The 19,096-nt window shown below is 46.8% G+C and overlaps 1 protein-coding gene across 1 annotated transcript in view; it reads right to left on the reverse strand.

Moving 5' to 3' along the window:
- LOC126536600 (lysosome membrane protein 2-like) overlaps positions 1 to 15,886 on the reverse strand; it is a 63,989-nt gene extending 48,103 nt beyond the window's left edge. Inside the window, exon 1 of the mRNA XM_050183633.3 lies at positions 15,298 to 15,886. Coding sequence (XP_050039590.1) covers positions 15,298 to 15,420 — 123 coding nt within the window. The 5' untranslated portion in view covers positions 15,421 to 15,886. The remainder of the gene's footprint in view (positions 1 to 15,297) is intronic.
- Positions 15,887 to 19,096: the final 3,210 nt, after the last annotated feature.

Raw genomic sequence — 19,096 nt, forward strand, 5'->3', positions numbered from 1 at the left:
TACGCAAGGTAAGCCTTGGTAAACTAAACCAGTGCATATGCGCACTCAGATTCTACCGTGGTGCGCTGTAGCCTCTTTCTCAAACCTAGGACCATCGGGAGCACCTGAATACACAGGGAAAGTAGGACGCGCGCTTTAAGCTCTCGGCAAAAACTATGTCAACAACTGGTGACGGAGGAAAGGCAGCAACAGAAAACAAAAACAAAAAAATAGAGGGAGTAAGGAATGGAAGGCTCCTTTATTTAAAGTACGTAAAACGCCAAAAGGGCGTTAGATAACGCAGGATTCGTCGTCTGCCACAACCATTCATCAAGCAGTCAACCATTAGGCGGACGGAAACATTCAGAGACTGCGTTCCGTGTATGTTCAGGTGCTAAGGTGCCTCGCGGTTACGCAATCGAGCCTTTTGAGCGACTTTATATAGAACAGGCCTTTGCATCGATAAAATCTGTGCCGTGGGGAGATTTCTTTCTTTTTTTCGCGACTGATGTTTTCGTCGAAGTACGGGGTTCCGTGGAGACACGTGTTAATGCTAACGCAGAGACCGTTTCTTTAAAGTGAGAGGAAGTTATAATCATGACCATCTCTCTCAATATTGCTTTTAAGTTGAAGATGTGACAGGACAGTTTTTCCGAGTGTTCTTGATGCACAATCACGAGCCTGGTACTTATTATTCAACCAGGGAAGAGAGCTTAACTTTACATTATGCTGGTTGCTTCAGTAGACAGTTCGGATTAAACGCTTGGCCCCCGTTTCCTCATACATTAAAGAACTTCTTGCCAAAGCTTGCATAACCTGCTTATTGCACCAGGCATAACGAGCGTGCCTCGCGGGGAGCGCTCCAGCGACAAACTATAAATCTGAACGAGCTGAACTCGTCGTAACCACTATGAGGAGGGCTTTGTGTGGAAAGCTAAGCTTGTTCAGGATGGCTGAAGGGTTGAGTGCTGAAAATAGAGGATGAATAAAATGAGCAGTGGTATTCTTTCTCTTTTTTTGTTTAACTGCTAATTATTAATCATTCTCGCCGTACAAACCCTGTCAATTTCGTCTGTTTGGCTAGGTGCGCGTTGTCCACCGTATGCAATGCAGTTTTTGTTGAGCACATCCCGTCGACAGTACGGCATTCAAACTCTTAGCTATATTGAGGATGGCGCAAGATGACTTCGTGCAAATGGAAAATGTTTACTGAAAGCTGGATGAATTAGTCCACTACTGTATTGATCGCTCTCAATGGCATATTGCCTTTTAGGGGCGGCTTATGCGCATGCGAGGACATCACGACTCTGGAATTATATTTGCATTGCTTCAAAATGTCAACGCCAGTTCTGTATCACTGTCTACTTATTCTCGATGAGATGCTTCTTGAAAAGATACGTTCTAGAACAGTGTCGCACCGTCTGAACCCTTTACTTGCCCTGCTCCCTACGCAATGTCTCTTGAAAACATGCTTTCCCACACAATTATTTGCGCCGCATAATGCATCTTTTAGAGAAAGACATTATGCAGACATTGTGCGTGCCACCGTTGCATTATTCCTGTTCAAACTATAGCACAACACGCGCCAACTGTTACCAAGAAATCACTAAACCTGAACTGTGATAGTATATCAAGCTTGAAAAAAAAAAATCACGCTGCTTATAGCTGGCGTTAGGCGCTTCTGAGTAAAGTATCCTCCCCGTTCTGGCAGCTTCGCCGGACACGTACTCTTCTTGCTATAGTCACTAGTCATGACGAAGAAGAGCAAAGAAAATTGTCGGGAGCTACAGGCCAGAGGAATACCTTAACGCAGCCACTCCATGAGACAAACCTTGTTCGACTCATTGCTAGAGGGACTCATCTTATCTGCCACCAGATAGCTACTGCCCTAGAAGACAAGTGACCTAAACCTGAACCTTTTTGTGCCTCTTGATCCTAATTTTTTCACCGTATACAGGGGTCTGTGTTCCGTTAATAATATTCTGTGCCCCATCGTCGATTAGAAAAGATACTGTCGTATTTCTTGGCAACATCCTGGGGCCTTCCTTGAGGCTAACCAGCAGTTGAATGGAAGCCAACTGAGCTTCAACCTTGGCATTACGTGAGAAACACTGCATGGCAAATACACGTGCGTGATGTGATCAGGCTTCTGACCGCGTTCGCACTATATCAGATCGTGAGACGAAGCAGTAGGGATAACGCAAGGGCTGTTGCCCTTGGCCACAAGATTAAAAAACACGATACGCCGAGGCCCGATTGCGATCGACTAATTTCGCGCACGGAAACCCTGACCTGGCATCCGATCACGCCATCCAGTGCAGTTTCTATGGGCAACGGCTGTTGCTCAAGCATCAAGCACGCTGTTGTATAATACCAGCTTTGCAAGCGAGTTGGCTTTGTTTTTGTTTTTTCTTAGGACATGGGGCTTCTCGCGTATGACAAATAATATCTGCGTTCTCATTGGCAAGAAGCACACGGTTACGTGAGCGAGACGAACGGAAGTCTTCCACTTGGCATATTAACCAACTAAATCCTGGGCTCTTACGTGCCAAAACCACGATTTGATTATGAGGCACGCCGTCTTGAGAGACTCCGGATTAGTTTTAACCACCTGGGTTTCTTTAACGTGCACCAAATACACAGTACACGGACGTTTTTGCATTTAACCCCCATCGAAATGCGGCCGCCGCGGCCGGGAGTTGATCTCGCACCCTCGGGCTTACTATAGCGCAACACCGCAGCCACTACGCCACCACGGCAGGTCCGCTTGCCATGTCAGAAGACCGCTCCAAGTAGACAAGTTCTGTGCCTAAGATTACGTAATGAAAGCTTTCATCATGCCGTTACACCATGCACACTGCGCAGTTTACCGCTGCACCGCAATACAACTCCTGCCCCTGCCTGGGCAACCTGGGTGGTTGCGCATAATACCGACAGAGTAACAACAGGCAAACAAATCGTCTGTGGCCTTGACACAAAAGTGGGGCATAAGTTCTCCACGGTCACGACCATTTCACTCTCAGAAGCCGAAAACCACCTCGCTAGCGCTCTGGGAATAGCACTATTTAGGCCGAAGGCCGCGCTGGCCTGATCAAACTTCCTGCACGGAAGAAGGAGTTGGCCTACATATCTCGATAAACATCACACCTTATCTTTGCTTTCCGGGTATGATCTCGAAGTATACGGGGCCTCAGCGGGCAGCTCACTTTGCGCGGACGTTGAAAACGTCCGCCTGGCATGACGCGTGGCTGACTGTATAGTTCCACATGGGGAGAGCAGCAATGCATTCGCGATCCCGTAACGAGTCTTCCTCGTGCCTGCTCACCGCGGTACCGGGGGCAGGACGTTTGCCCGGCGTCCTGGAATACACTGCTGTCTGGCTGTCGTGACTTCATCTAGTAACGCGCACGTAGCTAGCGAGTTCCCATGCGAGCGTAATCTGCGAAATGACTGAGATCGATAAGTCACCGAGACATTTAGCATTCAGCGGTCGTTTACTTTATATGGGTAATACCAGAGTCATTTTATACTATCAAATGTGTCAAAGGACTCTGGTAATACGTTTACCCTCAGTAAAATGCGCTCCACCAAGTGAAAAATATTCCGCGAAAATAAATTAGCCGCAGTGGCTCAGCCTTAAAAACGCCCGATTCATTTCTCCATCTGGCTGTGTCATTGCTGTTCTTTGTATTTTCTTTATGTTGCTACGTCATACGCTCCCCTGCTCCAAAATATCGCGCGCTTGAACATTCGAAGTCGTGTTATCCGCATAGTCCAGAATCCCCTTTTCCTTTTATTATATTGTAAAAACACGGTGGTGCTCCCGTTTTCAGGACCACGTGCTGTTTTCGCAGTCGCGACTTCAAGCGTAAATACGGCTATGCTACCAGCTGCTACATGTGCATCCCAGCTGTCTGGAACAGAACTATAGCGGAAATCAAGCGCAGTCATTGTTCGCTGGCGAAGCTGCGACGGCATCCGTGTGGACAACAGTGCGTTCACTCTGTCGGTTAGGTCGTTTTCACAGGCTGAACCTCGTACGTTACATGATGCAAGCAGCTAAATATAGGAGGCTGCGACGAGCTTTAGCTTTAGAGGATGTCTATTTATATACGCCACTCGTATACTGCCCCACATCCCGGAGAAAAAGCGGAACAGGCTGAACGACCGCCTATGCCGTGTCTCGCGCCCGCCACCTCGCCTTCGCATCCCGCTCCATTTCCCTGGGAGACATTCGAGTCGTCGATCGCTTACAGTGCCGTATAGAGTGCGCTTATTATGCGATGATAAAAATCGGCTATTTTAGAGATGGATACCACAGAGCCTCATGGTAGAGAAAAAATAAGGAAAACAAACTAAAAATCAAGAAATCAATTTTGTGGACGTAACCACGAACGTGACATACACTTAACGTTGCTTACGTGCAGTATACAGCTATAATATGTACCTGCCCTGAAAGCGCATGAAAACAAAAAGCAATACCTAACAAAGCGGAGGGCTCCCGTAAATTGGACGGGGACAGGATACGTCGCTGTGTAATTCGCACAACTGTCAAAATTGTATTGTCGAGTGGTGTAACGCACACAACTTGCCAAAATTTTTTTTTTCTTTGACAAGCGTAAGAGATGTTTTCCGCTCGGAGCTCTTCCTATACAATTCACCGAATGCAGATTTCATCAGAGGGGTACTACCCCTCTCTCCCTGCACTCATCAACAACTGAAGCAATCATTGTGTCTCAGCCAACTTTCCTCTTTCACGCTTTTTTTTTTCTTGCGACATGAAAATTTTCTAGCCTGACATTTTCAGTGCCTACTCAGAAGAGCTGCAGGAGAGATGTTGTTCTGCCAATTAATTATCGTATAAGTCATCGACATATGTTATGTATTGCAGGGAATAATTCAAGTTCACGGGCCCGGCGATGCCCTGCGCCCGACGAAGTTGAATATGCACGGTCAGCGTCAAACGCTCATGAACAGCGCGAAAAAATTCTATATATTCTTGCAGCGTGGACGCGCCAGCTTCGTTTTCGCTTTTATTTCCAGCTTGTTTAACGCCGTATGGTTTATCAGGCTACGGCTGCAAACTGCTGGGAAATTCGACTTTTTTAGCAGATCCCGCAGTAGATGAACTTTTGACGCCGACTGTACCTTTTAGCCGAAGTCCGCCTACGTATATGGGGATAAGTCGCTAATGCGCGATCTCTCCCTCTGAATTTGCGTCTTGGGAAGACTATTCAGGAAAAGAAAACACACACGATGCATCGACTTCGGCTGACAGCGTGCATATTTCAGCGAATCAGTGTGATACACTGCTTAGAGTGCTGCCACTGCTATACGTGCTAGATATCTGGGTCTGATAGACAACAAAACTGCAGCCACGCCCAGCCGACAGCGTTCGCCGACGCGCTTTTCACGGAAGGAAAATACCCGCCACAAAACGTCCACGTTCTGATCCCGCACTCCACTGAAGCAGTTCATGAAAACTTCCTTGCATGTCAAATTAAAATCCGTACACTCAACAAAGAAGCTCTCGCGACAGCTTTGCTTAGCAAAAAAACAGGAAGATAAGAAAGGCGTCCTTCCTGCAATTTTTGTTAGGTCAGCGAATCGAAGACGCGCAGCAGCGACCGATGGGGACGAACTCCAGGCTCATGCAGCCGCTCTCCAGCATAAGCGAAGCGTTCTATTTTGACGCGCTTTTCGTCAGACAGGGTAGCACGCGCGGTAGGCATAGAAGGAGGCTTTTATAATATGATTTCCTCTCTGGTCATATATATATAGCCGGCAGATCCCACGCCCTGTGGGAATCGATGTTATGCGAAGCAGTGTGCGGGGAAGCCTACCAAGTGAACGAAACGACCATGAGAGCAACAAGACGTAGGCGGCTGTTTCACGACCTACATGACACACATGTCATGATATTCATGTCATGACCTATCATTTATGTTCGTCATACACTCTTGTCACACTATGCGAATTTTGGTACCTACCAAGTTAACGCAATGACCATGAGAGCACCAAGACGTAGGTGGCTAAATAGATCGATACTGTCAAAGTGGCAAATGTTCGCCAAGAAATTCTTCGCGCTTAAAATACTTCCCAGCGCACTGCGACAGTGCAACAGAAACTCAATCTGATTGCCTCATAAACCAACAGTTAGGAAAGTTATGCAGAGAGCGTTGTGTTGGCGATTCCTTTGCACCTTTGTTCGCATACCTTCGAAATTCCCATTTTCTCTAGAGGAACTCTAATACTGATCCCCTTCCCCAGTGCATGGTATACCCTACCGGTCTCAGCCTGGTTAACCTCACTGCATTTCTCTTATGACCTCTCTCTCTCTCTCTCTCTCTCTCTCTCTCTCTAATACTGACCTGTTTCGGCGCGTTCAGTAGGCTGTCAGCCACAGTACGAAATGTGTACACCGAATGCACCGCACCAAAACGTCCTTCCATCGTACATAGATGAAAACCTAACGATGCGCTCGCACGTTCTGAACTATGCGCGCTCCCTCGTGTTCGAGCAGGAACTGTTCAGTGCCTCGGGCAATAGCGTTAGAAAACAGTGCAGCGAGCTCAACACAAGGCGAGAACGCAGTGCCGTTCGCAGTTGTACGGTAGCTGCACGGCATATACGCCGATATTTACAGCACACGTTGTCGTTGACGGGTGTCAGACGGCTTGTTCGCAATGCACACCATCCACGACGCACGTTAGACAAACACGCCACATTTGTTTGTCTCGGACGGAAGCTCGCTGCCGTTACGGTCGCTCTTTTGTGCGCACTTCTCCGTTGCACGCTCACCCATGTTAAGGCGCATGTTAAGTGCAGTCGACTTCGGTGAAATCGACGCGACAATTAATTCAGGCTTTGATATATCCTTACACTCTGTTGGTTGAAGCATCTATATGAAGAAAAAAAAAGGGGAGGGGGTGGGGGGGCTCGTTATTTTGGACTAACTGAGAGCCCCAGGATTGCAAGATGATTTGACGAGCTACCAACAACGATAAGCTCTTTTATGAAGCGCGGTTCACTGCGAACTGCGACGCGATGTTGACCTGAGAAATGGGATCGAATTATCGCGACCGCAAATGCACCGTTCTTAGGCAACGTCATCCGAAAGTATATTCAAGCACCGACAACGACCTACTGAGCGATGAAGACAGCACAAAGTTCGTTCGCGCCGGACCACAGATGGAGCATCCGAACGACAGCTGCGTCGAGGACGAGTAGGTCCAGAAGCTACGGTCAGCCGCGGCTGAAGTACAAACGGCGGTTCGCCTATAGAAAGAACAATTCTTCACGCGTGCAGACAATGCTTGCCGGGCTTTGCATTGCGTGCCGGTTTTGCGAAGTCGCATCTGTACAGCGTCCGCTAGCGGTGCGCGCTTGAGGCCGTCATAACGCGACATTACCGCAAATAGCCGATTATACGCTGCAACAGAAAGCGCGAAGAGCTCATATGAGCAGCGACACAACGCTTTCCGGTTTTCAAATTCACTCATTCGAGTCTTCAACCCGAAAAGTTACGTGTAAAGTGAGGCAGGTAAGATTAACACGATGTCTATCCGGAGAGGTCGGAAGCAACACGTTTCCGACTAATGTATTTCACTTATTGGCAAAACATGAGTTTGCACAAAGAACTAAAGGAAACGAAAAAAATAAATATTGCACTTTATCACGGATAATCACTAACACGTACGAGAAAGAAAGGGAGAGAGAGAGGGGGGGGAAGAATTGCCTGAGGGCACATCCGTATAAATAAACCTTTCACAGCAACGAAAGCTGTCCTTTGAGTGACAGTAATTGGTCATGGTGTAAGTGACAATGGGAGGTTGGTTGGCTTCGGACCCTAAGTTTGTAGCGCTGTTACAACGCGCAACAACGGGGTTAGGCAATGTCGACTAAAATACGATCATAGCAGGTGCTATAGCGTTTCGTACAGATAAGATTACTCAACTTCTTATTTGAAAAAAGAAACAAAGAAGTAATAAAATTATTGTCTTCCGTCTCAGTACCCTTCGACCGCCCCTGAGAGAATTTGTCTCGACTTTACGAAAACAGAATTCACGCAGCAGCCAAAGAAAAAGAAGCTTGCTCCTAACTGAATTTTTTGTCGACAACCGCCATAAAGCCAAGCCAGTTTCTTACGTGGCTTCACCGTAATACGTCCTGGCGGAAAGTATTTCCTTTAAAGTGGTCTTCTTTTTTTTTATGACGCTGTGCCACATAGCCCTGTTTCGACACATTCCCGCGCAGAGTTTCCGAGCGCGGTTCTCCGCGTTATAAAACAAGCCTGCCACCGCGACGGCAGAGGTCGGCGCCCGCGAAAATGTCGTAACCCAGTGAGTGGTGGATGTCTCCCTCGACTCTATAATGTGCCGCGTCCCGGCGCACGCGCGCGTTTGCATTCAGGTCCAGCAGTGCCAAGGGCGTGCCCTCCGCGCTTCCGAGAGAAGTGGCAGCGACCGCTGCTCCCTGTTTCTCCGTATCCCTGCCCCGCATTGTGGGCAAGCAGGCTGCGCGCGGCTACCGTTCCCAATCGGCGGCTGTCGTGCTGGCGCAACGCTCCTCTCGTCAAAAACCACGCAGCGTGGTGTGTAGAAGCCAAGGCGCCCACAAGCAGGCGGCAACGTCGCCGCCGTGAAGGCGCGTTTTGCCAATGGGACTACTGAAACAAGCGACAAAAACGAGCGAAAGCGGGTGTGCAGGCTGCCAGTCTCCCAGCAAAAGTGGGACGCAAGCCTTACCAACAAGCGCAAACAACACGTGCACGGAGTGAGAGTACAACATTCAGAACACACTTTTAGGCAATATGCGGACTGGCTACAAATGTCTTGTACAACTACCTATATATATATATATATATATATATATATATATATATATATATATATATATATATATATATATATATATATATATATATATATATATATCGCCTTACAACTTTTTTGCTTATTTGTAACCATGTAACCATCTTAATATTTCAAAAGAAATAAGATGTGCGTGTCAACATCGATACAAGGATAGCTGAAGAACGCATGACCGCACTGTGTTTTCATTCAAGCATTTATCTTGTCATTCTATAGAATTTAACCTCCCTGCCTTACCTCTCTCTCTCTCTCTCTCTCTACATATATATATATATATATATATATATATATATATATATATATATATATATATATATATATACACTGCGTGTTTGTGACCATATAAAGGGCACAATGCATCGACAAAGCGCTGCGTCACGCCCCGCGGTAGCGCACACCCTGCCAAACGCTCCAGCTAGCGCACGGGGGACGGCTGCCGCGAATGTGCACAGCTGCTCGCGGGAGCAGCGACGAAGCAGAATTTTCCTCGCAAAACTAAACGGGAAGCCGGTCGTCCCGATTGCCTCGCGTACAGGTCGACCTGTGCGCCTCACAACTGCACGCGGTGGTCCCGCCGCTGCAGCGACTGCGTGCTTCGCAAAATGGGTCTCTTCGTAGTGACTGCTTTTCACTGGCCTTTACGAGCAGCTCCCTTGCTGCAACGCTCTGTCAGCGTTCGTTATCTTAACCCTGTATGTATGTGGTATACGAAGGATCTTGTTAACCAGTACACTGGTCTTTTAGCCATAATACGAGTGTGTAAGCTGTCCCACCATTTTTGCAAAAATTGGTGCAATGCATTTACGCCACAAAAAAAGAAAAGAAAATGTGCAAGAAAGGCAGGCAGGAACCCCTAGTTCAAAAACCTCTTCTTTTCTTTTTAACTATCCTTTGTGGCCTGGGATTAGTAAAGCCGGGCTACCAGTCCGCGCGCCCCAAATACAATGTGTTGATCAAAGGAACAAGCACGCCGCTCGTCTCCGATCGATTAAACTTATATAACTTGTCAGAAGGCACAGGAGGAGCTCCAAAAACAGCGGTTACGTAAGACGTTACGTAAGTAGCCATTAGACGGCCAGAACAAAGAAATTTTTCGTAAATGGGACATTTTTTTCGCATATACACCCTTATTGCGAGAAAACGTCGCTTTGAATTTTTTTTTCTTTTTTTTTCTTGCGTCAGTTTTTTGTGAGCGGAAAATGGTGCCGCGGAAGACCACGCCGTTCTCTGGCACGCTACTTCTCTCGTCGGAATTTGCCAACAAAAAGACGGGCCAGCGCTTACGCCGCTTCACAACGCCAGCGGCATCGCCTCGGGGCGGCGCGTGCAGGGGTGGGGGGGAGAGGTCGGTGCGAGCACCGCCCCCGAGATGCGCGCGCTACGGGGACGCACCTGTTTTCACGCACCACTGCCTTACACACGTTTAACTGTTGGCGTACGCAGGCGCAGCGGTATATTGCCTTGGGGAGGAGGCGGGCTGCACGTGCTGTTTTTCTGCCGACGAGCGGAACAGGGTTTATTGTTGCTTACGTGTTCCTCCGCAGCTCGTTGTCAGGTGCTACAATACCTGCGCGTGCTTGTATCGTTCGATGCATCGGAACAATATAAGCGCTATTGTTTTCTTTTTTTTTTCGGAAAAACCAAAGAGGCAAAGCTGAGCACTAAACAAATGCTTGATTCAGAGGTTATTTGAGGTGCCCAACAACTTTGTAATATATATACATATATATATATATATATATATATATATATATATATATATATATACACGCACACTCAATTATCCTGGTGAAGGAAAAAAAATGTAAATGCAGAAAGAACGTTTCGAAAATCCATAAGGATTGCTTATTTATTTATGGCTGCTTTATGCTTGATCCGTCGTTCCCTTTTACACTTTTACGTAACAACAGAAAAACACGTGCCATGAGGGATCTTATGCTCGTATCGGAAGTAATTGTGATATATAGTTACTCAGAAAGACGAATAATTGCCATTCATTTAGTTCTTCCAAGAAACACAGACATACGGCATAACCTACTGCGCAGGTTGCTGATCCGCGCGCAACACTAAACAGATATGCGGAAGGTGCATTAGGATTCGGCAAAGGCTGTCCTTAGATTAAACAGGGCTGCTTCAAGAGCGCACTGGTAAGAACAGCCAGTACTCTGAACGCTGATTACACGCACTGCGCGAAGAGTCCACACTGTTAGCCGCAGCGTTGGCCCTTTGCTCATTCTATTCCCTGCATGTTATTAAAGTTCCATGTTTTATTTGCTTGGTTCAAATGCTGTGAAAAGACTAACGACTCTGAGCGAATTCCGACCAACCGAACAGGAGTCGTGGCTTCGCAAAGCATTTCCCTTAGACGTAGTACTCAATGTCTTCTTAAATGCGCGCCACTACACCAGCCAACAGGCAGGTACTATTGCTTGCTGTTAAGTGCTGATAAGAAAAGACTCATATGCGTTCCTCCTAAATCGTCGCGATGGAGACGCCCAAGATACAGAGCGCGTGCATTGTTCCAACTGCGTAATATTCCATTGAGCACAACAGCACTATATTCAGTAACTCGATTTTTTTATCCTTTTTCTTTTTGTCCTCGTTGCCTTTATACTGACGCTCTATTTTCGGATAGCGGCGTTGTCATGTGTAGTTGCACTGTACATCTGTGCTTGGTCTCATTTAATTGCAGACTGCGTTGCCAACCCGCCTCTCGCTACGGCCTACCTCACTGTGCCCACAGGGTCTTGGGAACAAAAATTGATAGGCCACAAAAGCGGCAGGCGATGTATAAAAGGAATCAACAGACTAGTAGAACGACGGCTGGCGGAACTGGTGACGAGTCACGAAAGCTCGTATGTCAAAGGAATTGCCTGCGCATAGCGCGGAAGAAAGGCCGTCGAAAGAAGATTGCCACTTCATTCAACGCGACCACTCGGGAAAGCTGGCACGCCGCCGCTGTGCATTCACTCGTCCAGAAATAAATCACAGCATGGCATAGAAAGCAAAAAAATAGCGTTCTATCCGCCTGTCGTTGTCTTCTTCTCGCCTGCGATTAGTGATAGACGCGTTTTAGGTGCGCGGGAGTGGCAAGTGTTAGATTATCTAAGACAACCTGAAAGGTGAACTTCCGATTTTTTTTTTTAAGCGAACGCACGCAAAATCGTTGAGAAAATAACATTTTTGCGGCCTGCAAATAGCAGCCGAGATTGTGTGAGAACTTTACCTCTACATGTTTACCTCTACATGGTTCTTTACCTCTACACGAGAACATTACCTGTACATAATCGGCAGGCTGCACCTCTGCACTGCACATGCAATGTGCGGAATTATGCATGCGGATTTACCGACGTACCTCGCGAGCTTACCAACATTCACCACTGCTGCTCTTATTACTATTTCGCATAACCTTCTCGTTCACGTAAGTAGTGGCGATATATACAGGTTGTTCCAACTAGATTAGTAAAATATTAAAAAAGCCGGTGGCCGCTACGCGAACGCAACCAACACCGCATTGCTTAATGTTCTCTTGAGTAACCCAGTTATCTTCTTTCTTTTTTCCGAATAGCCTCATTTACTAATCGGCAAAGATCAGTCGTTTATCTTTAAAGGACCCCTCTAATAAAAAAGTTGTAGAGCGTGCTGTTGAAAAACATTTAAACGATTTGTTTTTACCAAGGAAGCGGATTTTCTCGAGGTCCCCCGCAGACTTCCATTGGAAACTACGTCATTGCCTGACAGGATCGACTCCACACGACAGCACACATATAATGATTCAGCGTATGCGTATAGCGCATCATTCCTTTAGTAAACCGAATAGATTTCTTTGACTCTTCCTCGAGTTTTCAAAAGTAGCAGTATTCTTTGCTCGTTCGCCCGTTTTCGCAGCTCGGATTTCTCCACCAATAGCGTCTTGCTCTCGCGCAACACCGAGCTGCGGGGCGCGTACGGCGCCGAACGCCGACTTGAGACGCAGTGGTCGGCGATGTGGCGCTGCGTCGCGTTTATCCGCCGCCGGTTGCGGGGCGCCCTTGTCAGCTCAGTCCACTGCGCGTCTCTTGTCGAGGTGCGCCGAAATGTATTCTTCTTCCGTGGGTAAAGCGCATCTCAATGGCACACACTTGCACACATATTGGGTGCAAGTGTGTGGTGTCGTCCTGGAGTTTCATTTCAAGTTTATACGCCTTGCAAGCTCACCGGCTACAATTGCTAAACTACATTATGAGCCACAAAGTAATTAATTAAAGCCTTAATTGCTGCATTTTTAATAAGTTGAATATGTGTTTCAATGTCCGCTTCTTCGAATAATCCAGCTCAAGGACAGGAATTAGCATATGCATATCTGCCACAGGCGACTTTAAAAAAAATTCCGGAAAATTTTAAAATGATCACCCCGTATACTTTTTCGTTGCGTGCAATATGAAGTTCATCAGAAACTGGGAGAACACGATCGGGCAGAAATATAGCTGTGAGCCAGGGCCTGATCACGTACTCCTTCCGATCTCGAACGATGTTTTCAGATTTCTGAAGAACTAAACCGACAGCAGCTATCTTCGAGGCAACAAATAATTTAATATTTCTCAAAACGTTTTGCAACTCCTCAGTTGAAGTGCAAAACCATAAATGAATGCTTTAAGAGCTAGTGAATATCGGTTAAATAATGAGTTATAGAGGCGGCCATCAAAACTAAGTTGCTCAAAAGGACATTGAACAATACTGACATAGTTGGGCTCCGCCGTAGCGTGCACTTCTTTTTAAAAAATAATACTTTAACGTAAGTAATCCGGGATACCCTGATGTGTTTAATCTGCAATACACGCCCTTAACTTGCCTTATCATAAAACCTAGTTTCTTATTCGTTAACAAACACTCTTGTGATGAGAAGGACGATTCCTCGGGAGAGCATGCACACAACGACGTAAGGAATCCTATGAATGTTAGCACACTAACGATAATGGAAAAGAGGGAAAGGAACAAAGCGTCCTTTACAAACGAACATGCGCAGGCCTTCCACAGTAGTGCCAAGGGTCTGCGTCTTCTGACTTCCGGGAGATTAGATTACAACGTGCCTGCAGAGTTCGCATTTTGCTCCCGAGTTTCTGGCCCGTGGTAAATTTAAGCGCCAAGCAGTGGCTGTTCTCGCTACGGTTCCAGCCGAGTGTTTCTTCAGGCGTTAAATGCCGTGCACAGATATTGCTAGTCATATTGTTTCCACGCAGATAAATGTTTCGTGATGTTTTCTCCGAGTTGGTTCTGGCAATGTGTGCTTCCGTCACGCCGTAACTACAGAGAGTGTCCCAGCTAACTTTAGCCAGAGTTTAAATATATGCGAATGCCACGTAGCTGGACAGAACCAAGGTAATGTTGTTTGCCGTCGCCTTGGAGATACTCAAATTTGTTTTTCATTCCGCCTAATTAGATAAGTAGCCTTAATTATTTAATTATCGAATATATTTTAATTAGATGAAAAGTGTCATTGAGAAAATTGTAGAGCGACATAAAAAACTCCCGATACAGCTTTCTGTTGCTCTATACCTGCTACATAAAAGTGTTTTTTTACGAGCGTGAAAGAAGCTGGCGAATACAAACAAAGTGCCTCGATCGGTCAGTCTCGCGGCAAGTTAGCTGGGACACCTTGTATACAAAATGACATTGGGCTGTTACCGTTAAACTAGAACGTGCCAAGCGCAGACGTCAGCGCACGAAAGAAGACAACGGGACCCCTAAATATTGTTGACGTAGTAAAAAAAAAAAAAAATAGGCAAAGTAAGATGTCAAGTTTCTCATTATTTTTTATTATTATTATTTTATTGCTTTTTTTTTTTTTGCCACCATGGAGACAATAACACAGTAGCTGACGCTTCTGGTGGAGCTACACAGGTCAAGAGCAAGACCAAGAGCCAGTTCTCCCAGCCGCGGGACTAGCGATGAAAGGAACAATCCCTTCAGGTAAAATAAATAGCGCTGTCTCTTTAATTAACACGATGTCCGTTAACATTCGGTCAATAGCGCTAAAAGCTTTTCGAACATTTTATGAAGGACTGCATTATCTAGTCGTTGTTTCATTCCAACTTCTCATTAGAAGGACTTCGCTAAGATTGATCTACTGAGTGAGACCCACGACCGTTGGGCGATCACTGTTCGTCGTTCGGCCGCCATTAGAAACTTTGAGGCCTTTATGCTGAGTAATTCATTCTCGCAATTTCAATGTTGATCAAAGCAAATGAGACGATTTTACAGTTAGTGCAAACGCACATACCGTTGATGTCGAACTTTTCATCAAGTGAAACTGTTTTGCACCTTCTGGAAGGAGATTAATCCGTTGTACTTCATACAATTTACTGCGGAAAATGCGAGCTGATGATATACGCCTACATTGCCTGTTCCGTATCCAGTGCCAGTTCCCGTCAACCCCTTCGTACGCTTGCGCAGGGGCGTTGCTCACCTGAGCGACCTTGCCCCGCATGATGGTGGGGAAGTAGATGTGTCCCAGCACTCCGACGAGCAGGACGACGCCGCAGATGGCCGAGAAGGTGGCCAGGCAGATCTTGTTCTTGGTCGACGACATGGCTGGCGCAGGTCTTCCGCCGTTTCAGTCACCACCGATCGGCGCGGCGTCCCGGCACCGCTCACGCCTCACGCGCACACCACGCGTTGCCCGCTCGCACAGAAGAACCGCAGGCACTCGGCGGCACCGTTGCTAGCTGTCGCCGCGGCGTGGGTCCGGACGGGGAAAGCAGAGATCTCCGCCGAGACTTCTCTTCCGCCGGCGGCTCTGCACCAGGCCGGCGCTTCCAGCACGAGGAAGAAGAGACGGCACGCGCGGTTGAGGCGATGACGCTGGATAGCGGTGTACGGCGGCGTCGTGGGGTCTCGCCGCGGTCTGTGACGCGCCTTCCCTCACCTGCGGTCGGCTGCTGGCCCGCGCCCGGCTGCAGCAGCGGCTGATATGTCAAAAACGGCGCGGCTTCCCGCTCAAGGATGGCTTAAGTACGACAGCCTCCTCGCCACTCTCGGTAGCAGCCCTCCGTCGACGTGCCCTTTCCACGATTGCCCCTCTTCCGCCCTCGCTCTCCGCCACCTTCGAACGCGGCGACGACTCTCACCACCCCGCCGCAACAAGCAGCAGCAGCAGCAGCCCTTGCTGCTGGCTCTCACCCTTCTCCTCCACCTCCTCGCCTGTTGTTTATGCATTGCCGTAGTCACTACTGCATGCACGTTCGTCTCCAGCCGAAGACGGAAGATGCCTTGCTGCAAGAATTGATCACCTGTACTATGTGTATACGTTCGCACCCTTTATGCAGTGCCCTACTTACGACGTTTGTGCACTTTCTTTTTTTCTTCTTTTGTATAGTCGTAATATCAGCAGCTCCTGGCTTTAACCACTTTCGAGTGTGCAGAGCTCGCGCCTGTCATATGTTGCGTGGCTTCTATTACGCTTCTTCATTCCTTGCTCCATATCTTTTCTTGATTTGATGCGCTGGCCTTCACACACTTTACGTGGCCATTATCGCTGGTCTGCTCACTAGCGTCAGCGGCGCGAAACGCGCAAGATCAGGGTATGATCCTAAGCGCCAGCCACGCTTTGTCTGGCCTTTTATTAGCTTGAAATTTGGCGTGCTATAGGCGCGGGATGGGAAGCCTGATTCGCTTACGTTCTCCTGGTGTGACGAGGTACTTGGCGAAAGTCGCAGCCGCTTTTCCGTTTTCCTCTCGATTGTCTATTTGGAATATTTGTGCGGTGAAGCGGTTCTTATGTGCCGCCAGCACAATCGCTCCACTATACACCGGTCGCTTCTGCTGAGAAATTTCTCGATCTGCTCACGTATCATCCCTCGCGCCAAAAGCTGCATAGCAACACTACACGACAGAAACGCTAGCGATGCGCTCGGAAGAAGCGCGCTTATTCACAATACTGAGCACAAAGAAAGAAAAAAAAGAAGGAAATAAATATAGAAAGAAAGAAAGCAGGAGAAAGCGCAGCGGTGACTGCAAGTGTCATTACCTGAAGGAACATGAGGATGAAGCTTCTAAGCATCCTATAATTTTAGTGATTTACGAATATGTTTGCTTGGGCTACGCTTCCTGTTTTTATTCCCGACAGGTTGCGAGTTCCGATACGTAAACAAGGCATGACCCATAGCTCCCTCGAAGTCCAAATGTAAGCGGATATCACACATCATAGTTGCTAACGATCGCTGTATTTTATCGCAGCGAATGTGTAAAAATGTGAATTCGCGCTGTCATCATGCTCGTCGCAACTAACGCGGTAGAGACAGCAGTACCAGTCCATTACATGTTAGGTCGCGCGCACTGATATACATCGAGCTAAACTGAGTTTATATGAGGGCACAAAGTGGGGTACATCACATTTCTCTATACAACCTAGTAATCCGGGATTTGCTACGCCAGCGGATGTCTTCCGATCGACAACTTTTGGCGTTTGCTGTAGTGTGACTTCAGCCTCAGATTCGTGTCGATGTCACGTGTATTATTAAGTCTAAGTCTAACGATTTATAGCATCTCACGGTGCCGACTAAATGAAGCTGGGCCAAGAAGCGGATAAACAAGCCTAAATAAGTGCGCGGCTAGTCTAAATATCGATCAAGACAAGCAGAAACCAAACTCAACAGTGCTCTAGCTGGATGCCCATAACGAAAACTTGCTGCGCAGTGAAGAGACGGAATAAGAGACACAAAAGCGTGCTGTGGTGTGTCCTTTATTTCTCCGTGTTCTAAGAGCGATGAAGATTTTCTAAATTAAGCCTAAAGTTTCGTCGAAAAATGTGTTGTTGATGTTGTTGTTGTTGTTGTTTTGTTTTGTTTTTCAGAAAATTAAATGTGTAAATTAAATACGTCACTCTTTTTTTTTTTTTGTAATTGGGACCTGAGTTGCGTAGTAGTAACTCCAGAGCTGAAGTGATTCTGCTATCATTCAATCTTTTCAAACGCACGGAATGGAATGGGAATGAAATTATGGCATCATTCTGGCAGATACAATGCAATGGGAGCCCGATATTTCGGAATCAAGTTGAATGGAATAGGCGCTTTGTACCAGAGCGCTAAATGTAGACTATATGAGCGACCTTACAAAACCAGTAAACTTGCCCATTAGACTACATTAGACTTCGCGAATTTACTGCATTTCTGAATTGAATTCTGGGGTTTTACGTGCCAAAACCACAATTTGATTATGAGGCACGCTGCAGTGGGCGACTTCGGATTAATTTTTAGCACCAGGGGATCTTCGACGTGGCCCCCAATGCACGGTGACCAAATGCAGCTCTGTAAGTATCCAGCTGCAGGTGACTATCTCTGCCGCGGTAATTGTAAGAGAGACGGTATTCTACATATATTCACTTCGGATGACCTGGAAGCCTTTCTTCGTTACAACGTTGGAGGAAATTTAAGACAGAAAAATTTAATTAGGGTTAACGCCTTGACTTCTTCTAAAGGAGGTACGTTAGGTCATTAGTCTCAGCGAACTCCTTAACATTTATTTAAGGCCCTAAGTTGCCCAGAATTATTTGATTTAGCAAGAGCATGCTTGACCTACGACCGAGGGATGTCGGCCAGAAACGGCCACGTCGTAAACAGTTGCACCCTGCGCCAGTACACGGTGAGTTGAAAAGCGCGTCGTGTTTTTCGCACACTGTCAGTTATGCCGAAGGCGCGATACCAGGGGCTCAGAGAGGGGTGTGCTGGGAAGTGATGCCCGTTCATGTGCCATTCAGTGCGGGGCCAGAAAAATCAGCACACTCCAGCGATTCCGTTGGCTCGGAGCTTATTCACTGCGACAGCTGCATTTTATTGAAGATCACCAACTGGATCTTGCTTGCCTGCTTTTCTTCAAATAATTGCACTCACCCGCTACGGATGTATGGTGTAAGATTATTTTGTACTTGGCATTACTTAAGTTATTAATAATTCGGGAAATTACAGGCAACAATGCCCTGAAGAGATAAAATAGCACGCAACATTCCCTATGTAATACCCTCATTGGAGGGTGGTTAGGCCTATTCCTAAATAAATAAAAAATAATGAATATTTCTAAATTGTTCAGATTTCAAAATAAGCTTACTTATCTTTATTAATTTTGTTATATTTGATTCATTTTTGTCATTAATTGTCATTTGTCATTAATTTTTGTCGCTGAGCGCAAGTAGTAGTAAGGAACACTTGTAGAAAAAGTATTTCAGTTACTGGAATTGAAGGAATAGAATGAACCAGCTCAGCCACTCCAGG

The sequence above is a fragment of the Dermacentor andersoni genome, chromosome 4, assembly GCF_023375885.2.
Source record: "Dermacentor andersoni chromosome 4, qqDerAnde1_hic_scaffold, whole genome shotgun sequence".
Lineage (NCBI taxonomy): Eukaryota > Metazoa > Arthropoda > Arachnida > Ixodida > Ixodidae > Dermacentor > Dermacentor andersoni.